The sequence below is a fragment of the Vombatus ursinus genome, unplaced genomic scaffold (assembly GCF_900497805.2).
Source record: "Vombatus ursinus unplaced genomic scaffold, bare-nosed wombat genome assembly UNPS02014785.1, whole genome shotgun sequence".
In the NCBI taxonomy this organism is placed as follows: domain Eukaryota; kingdom Metazoa; phylum Chordata; class Mammalia; order Diprotodontia; family Vombatidae; genus Vombatus; species Vombatus ursinus.
The window spans coordinates 10,080,050-10,085,700 of NW_020954563.1; the positions used below are offsets into that span (position 1 = coordinate 10,080,050).

At 47.8% G+C, this 5,651-nt stretch overlaps 1 protein-coding gene across 2 annotated transcripts in view; it reads right to left on the bottom strand.

Moving 5' to 3' along the window:
• The window catches only part of ACSS2 (acyl-CoA synthetase short chain family member 2), a 26,933-nt gene extending 22,824 nt beyond the window's left edge, over positions 1–4,109 (bottom strand). Inside the window, exons 1-2 of one of the 2 annotated variants that reach the window (XM_027867180.1) lie at positions 3,844–4,109; positions 1,169–1,364 (exon numbers count right to left, since the gene is read on the bottom strand). In XM_027867180.1, the coding sequence (XP_027722981.1) occupies positions 1,169–1,364; positions 3,844–4,015 (368 nt within the window). In that variant the 5' untranslated portion in view covers positions 4,016–4,109. The remainder of the gene's footprint in view (positions 1–1,168; positions 1,365–3,843) is intronic. The other variant, XM_027867181.1, reaches the window with a different exon arrangement.
• Between the last annotated feature and the right edge of the window lie 1,542 nt (positions 4,110–5,651).

Genomic DNA, 5,651 nt, shown 5'->3' on the forward strand with positions numbered 1-5,651 from the left:
TCCCATCTGCCTTCCTGTCTTCTAGATCCTTTCTTGCCTTGTGAATAAATGACCTCTGCTCTTCCAGTCTGTCTTCATATAGCACCTCACCCAGGGGGTGGAAACGGGGCTTCAGGGTGGACACAAGATTTCAGGGCTCTAGCTAAGTAACAATAACAGCAGCTAACACTTAAATAGCACTATAAAGTAGCCAGCAATAGTGCCCAAGTAAAGTCTCCTGGGTCCTGGCAGTTAAACATTCATTCCTGGCTGGCCTTTAACAGTCTTTGATGTCCCCAAAATGCTCAGGAGATAGCCTGAACCCACAGGAAAGGACTCCAAGCTGGAAGCTGAGCAGTGTCCAAGAGAAGAAAGTTGAGTGGTGCTGGAGACAAGAATAGAGTGATAATAAATATAAGCTAACCACAATAGCCCATCATACTTAGAGAGCACTAATAACTTTTCAAAGTGTTTTCATGTCCACAATCTCATTTCACAGGACCACAGCCTTAGAGCTGGAAAGCACCTTAAAGAACAGAATTCAAACTTCTTATTTTACAGATAAGGAACTGAGGCTCAGAGGAGTGAAGTGACTTACCCATGGTCACAGAGGCTATGAGTGAGTGGCAAAGCCAGGATTTGAAATGAGGTCCTCTGACTCTAAACCCAATGTTAAGCCTTTTGTGATTCTCACAAAATCAGACTTTGGTGCAAGCAAAGAAGGTATTATTATCCCTATTTCAAAAATAAGGAAAATCAGGCCCAGAAAGTTTAAGTGACTGACCTAAAGTCACTAGAACCCAGGTTTCCTGATGGCCTGCCGGAGCTCTTTCCAGCATACCACACTACAGAAGACTAAGCAACCAGCGCTGTTACTCACCCTAACCTCCAGCACTTTCCTAGGGCGCCTGCTGAAGGAGGCAGAAAAAAACCCAGAATACAGTATTAGCAAGGTCCTATCCACGTTCAAGTGTATGATACCCATGAAGAGGGGCACCGGGAGTAGAGACTCTCCAGTGGGAATGGGAGCAGATTGCAGGAGGGAAGAACAGAGACAGCCTGGTCTCCTTGTACATGCAGGAATAAGAGAAAAGACAGAGTCGCCCTCTTCCAGTTTCCCCCCTAGCTTTTACTCTGGCTCATGTTGCTAGGGAGCTATTCCCTGGACCTAGGAACTGGATGTTTTTACCAATAAAAGGCCACTCGGTCTCCAAGTTTCTTCTCATTGACATTTCGGTCTAGCACATTGTAGCAGATGTTGGTGGTTGCCCCCTTCATCCATTCAATGAAGATCTTCCCTTTAGTCACATCAAAATTATACTGAAGGAAAGGGCCAGAACATGGGGTCTTCCAGTAAAATTCCTTAGCAATATCTCCCCAAAACTCTGTATAGAAAAAGAAAGCCAGATTATTACTCAGCTTCCCAGAAATCCTGATTTTTTTGATCATTTCCAACTGCCTAGGGACCAAGTCCGAACAGCTGCCTTCCTTCCAGTCTGACCCCATCTACCCTCTCTCATCTCCCTAAAGTTTCACCACCTGCAACTGGCACTGGGTTCCTCCCTATTCCCTGCACACACTGGACTCTAATTTCACCTCTTAGCTCCTACTCCTCCCTTTCCACAACTCCCTCTCCCTTTCTTCACCTACCCCACTCCTGCCCTTCAAGAGAATAGGGACAGGGAGTCGACCTTGTGGTTTCATTTGTTATGGATAACTCCTGGGTGGGGAAACTCCCTCTTTTTATACAAATCTTCATTTCCTTTGCAACTTACAGTCTTAAAGAGCTGCCTAGAGTACTGAGAGGTCAGTAACCTGCCCAAGATTACACAGCCAGTTTGTGTTCGAGACAGGTCTTGAACCCAAGTCTTCCTGGTTCCAAGGCCAGTTTTCTATCCACTGTGACACACTGCCTCTTTACTGTTCAAGGCTTAGCTCCAATCCAGCTTTCTCTAGGCCCTCTCTCTTCTCTGAACTCCTGCTGCCTTTGACACAAGACAGAACAACATCAAGAACCAGACTGTTTGGTACAGATTGTAAATGCTGTAGGAATTCAGGCAGGGAAAATAAAGGGGACAGCAGAGAGTATTAGGAAATAGGACTTGGTCCCTAGGCAGCTCTTTCTAGCTGAGAGACCCTGGGTAAGCCACTTCACCTCTCTGAGATTCAGTTTCCATGTCTATAAAATGGGGATAACACTTGGGCTATCTACTTCACAGGGCTGTTTTGAGGATCCAATGAGATTGTGTACATAAATCAATTTGTAAACCACAAAACACTAAGAGAATGGGCACTACTGATTATTATTACCATTAAATCACTGTGGATTTTGGAGGTCAAGAGAGACTTCCTGAAAGAGGTTGGATTTGAATAGGCAAACAAAGGATAGCATGGTCTAGAGCAATAAGAGGAAGTGGGAATAAGTTCAAAAAGGGAACAGAACCACTGCACATTTGACATGTACAGAGGCATGAAGACAGGAATAAGCATGGTATATGAGGCACTGAGAAGACTGGCTTGTGGAGGGTCTTGAGCTCCAGGTTAAGCTTGGGAGACACAGAACGTTTTTGAACAGGGAAGTATCTTAATCATTGCTGCGTATAAGGAAGATTAAACTGGCAGAAAGTATAGGATGGATAGAAGGGTGGAGAGACTAGAGGAGGGAGGTTAGGAGGCTAGTGCAATAGTCCAGGGGAGAGGCAACAGGGATCTGAATCAGGATGTTGGCAGTAGTAACAGAAAGGAAGGGAAAATTTGAAACATTTTGAAGGATAAACAGCGCTGGGTGATTGGATGTACATCAGTGAGAGAGGGAGTCATCAAAAATGACTGTCAATGATGAAAGTTTCAAGTCTGAATGACTTGTGGAGATGACATCACTAACAGACATAGGAAAGTCAGTCAGAAGAGACAAGTTGGGTGAGGGAAAATGATCAGTTCAGCTATAGACAAGGTTAAGCCTGAGATACTGGAGTATCATGGAGGTAGAAACTCCCAACAAGAAGTTGGAAATTAAAGAAGTGAAGTAGAGAAGGAAGCTGAAATGGGAAAGGAGAGAGGTAGACCATAGAACTGGAAGGAAACTTAAGAGATCATTTAGCTTAACTCATTTTATGAATAAGGAAAATGAAGTTCAAAGAAATTACTTCCCTGAGGTCATAAAGATTAGAACTTGGGTTCCCGGTCTCCTAATTCAGTTCAATACACATTTATTGTCCACTATGTACAGGCACTGTACAAGGGAATTGGGGACAAGGACAAAAAAAAACAACAAATGGTCCCTGCCCTCAAGCAGCTTACTTTCACTGGGGTAACACACCATGCATCCTAGATAAGTAAACAAGACTGGGGGAGCAAGAAAGTAAGGGGATGCTTGAGGTGAGGAGGAAAAGAGCTAAGGAAGAGAAGCCCTTTCATACCCAGGTGGAGCAAAACCTTCCATCCTTTTCCTTCCATCTCTCACCTTTTCTGCCCCTTACTCTAATTCTTGTCCGCTTAATATCCCACCTTGGCAAATCTCTTTTCCCTCTCGTTCCTCTATCACCTCCACTGGGTTCCCTCAAGTCATCTATACTTCCTTCCCACCAACTCCCCCCCAAACGTCTGTTCACTGACTCCCACTGAACCCTACCTTTGTACAGACCCCCAATAATCACCGGCCCCCCTCCCCAGCACGGACTCCCCTTCCACTCCACTCTCCCCGAAAGAACCGCCCCCCACAGACCTCCCCCTCCACACAGACCTCCCCTCCATTCTCCTCCCCTTACAGTCCCCCCCCTCCGCATCTCCCCTCTCCCCCCCCACCCTCTGGGGCGCGGAGGCGCAGGCGCAGACGGGCACACTCGCGCAGACGGGCACACTCACCCCGAGGCTCGAGCACCGAGCGCCTGTGCAGCTCCCGGTAGCGCGCCATGGAAGGGACGTGCGCGGTGCGGCTGAACTCCGGTGGCGGGGACCAGGTCCGCCTCCGCTCCCCACTCCCACTCCCAATCCCGCTCCCATTCCCGGTCCCACTCCTTTCCTCAGGCAGCCCCATCTCGCCTAGTCCTATCCCGTCTCTGTCACTGTCAGGCCGCCCGACGCCCTCCGTCCCTAACAAGCTCTGGGGGAAAACAGCCCCCGCCCGTCAGGTCAGGGGCGGGGCCATATAGGAAGGGAGTGGCCTGCCAGGGGGCGGGGTTCGGTCGGGCGAGGGGTGGGGCGGGGCCATGCCAGAGTGGAGCCCAAATGAGAAAGAAAAGGAAAGAGATAGGTCAAGGAGAGAGGAGGGGGGAGGGGCCAAATCACGTAGGCGGGGCCTGGGATGGAAGGGTTACCAATGGGCAGAAGTTGAGCTCCCTCTTCGGGACGCCGCCCCGTGGAGTGATAACGCTGGAAGAGGTGACTATCACCCCACCCTGATAGAGGCGGAGAAGGGGGTCCCAGGCTAGGATCTGACCATCCTTGAAAATAAGTAACCACCAATCCCATCCTCCAGGCTCTGGAAATGGAACCTCTTCCAACTTCAAATAGACGTAAACATTCCCCACCACCACCTTCAGCCTCCAAAAGTGATTCCTTAAGCCTTGGGGCAGAATGCAATTCTGACCCGGGACAGAGCTCACCACCCCCGACCCTAAGTATAGAGACCTCCCTCCCCTCTCCGCTCTGGAGATAGACACCACCACCACCCCAGGAGCAAACCTTCAACCCTCAGGACTGAAATACCCCTACCTGAGAGAAAGGGATGCCCTCGACCCTCAACCCCGGCCCCGCCCAAGCCCTTACCTTCTCAAACCTACCTACCCAATTTACTCCCTGCCAGACTCATAAATTGTAATAGCTGGGAGGAGGATTAGAGATCACTAATTCAACTCCTTCGTTTTATAAACAGAGGAAATGAGGTTCGGGGGGGGGGGGGAATGTCTAAAAGCACCCAGTGAGTTACTAACTGGAACTAAAATTATCATCTCACATTCAGAATATCAAAACAACTCATTATTTTTGCCTTCACACAGCCCAAACCCAAGCCTTCCTCCAAACTTCCTTATTCTTGTTGAGGTCAGCATCATATTTTCCATCACCACCATGTGCAACCTTGACTTGCCTCATTGACTCCTCTTCCGTTTCCTTTATTCCCATATCCATTTAGTTTAGAAGCCCAGTTGATTCTACTCCCGCATTCGTGGAATTTGTTTCCTCTCGGTTCACACAACCAGTACCGTAGTTTAGAACCTCATTGCCTCTCACCCGGACTATTGTACTCCTCTCCTAATTGATCACTCCACTTCCAGTGCTGCCCCACTCTGACCATACAGATGCCCAAAAAACCTCCTTCAGGCACAGGTCTGACTATATCACTCTCCTGCCCCAAAACCTTTAGTGGCTCCCTATTGCTCCTTAGAAGAAAATACTGTAAATTCCTTGGCCTGTCATTTAAAGTCCTCTATCATCTGGCTCCAAAATATTTCATTATTTATGTTAGCCCCCTTCTTGCACTTTGTATTCCAGTCAAACTGGCCTGTTAACTGCCTAACAAACTGACATTCCAGGAAATGATCAATGCTGTCCACCTCCAGACAGAGAACTGATGGACTCAATGCAAATAGAAGCATATTTTTTTTCTCTTTCTTTTTTGGTTTTTTATTTTGTGTGTGTGAACATGGCTAATGTAGAAATATGTTTTGCATGAC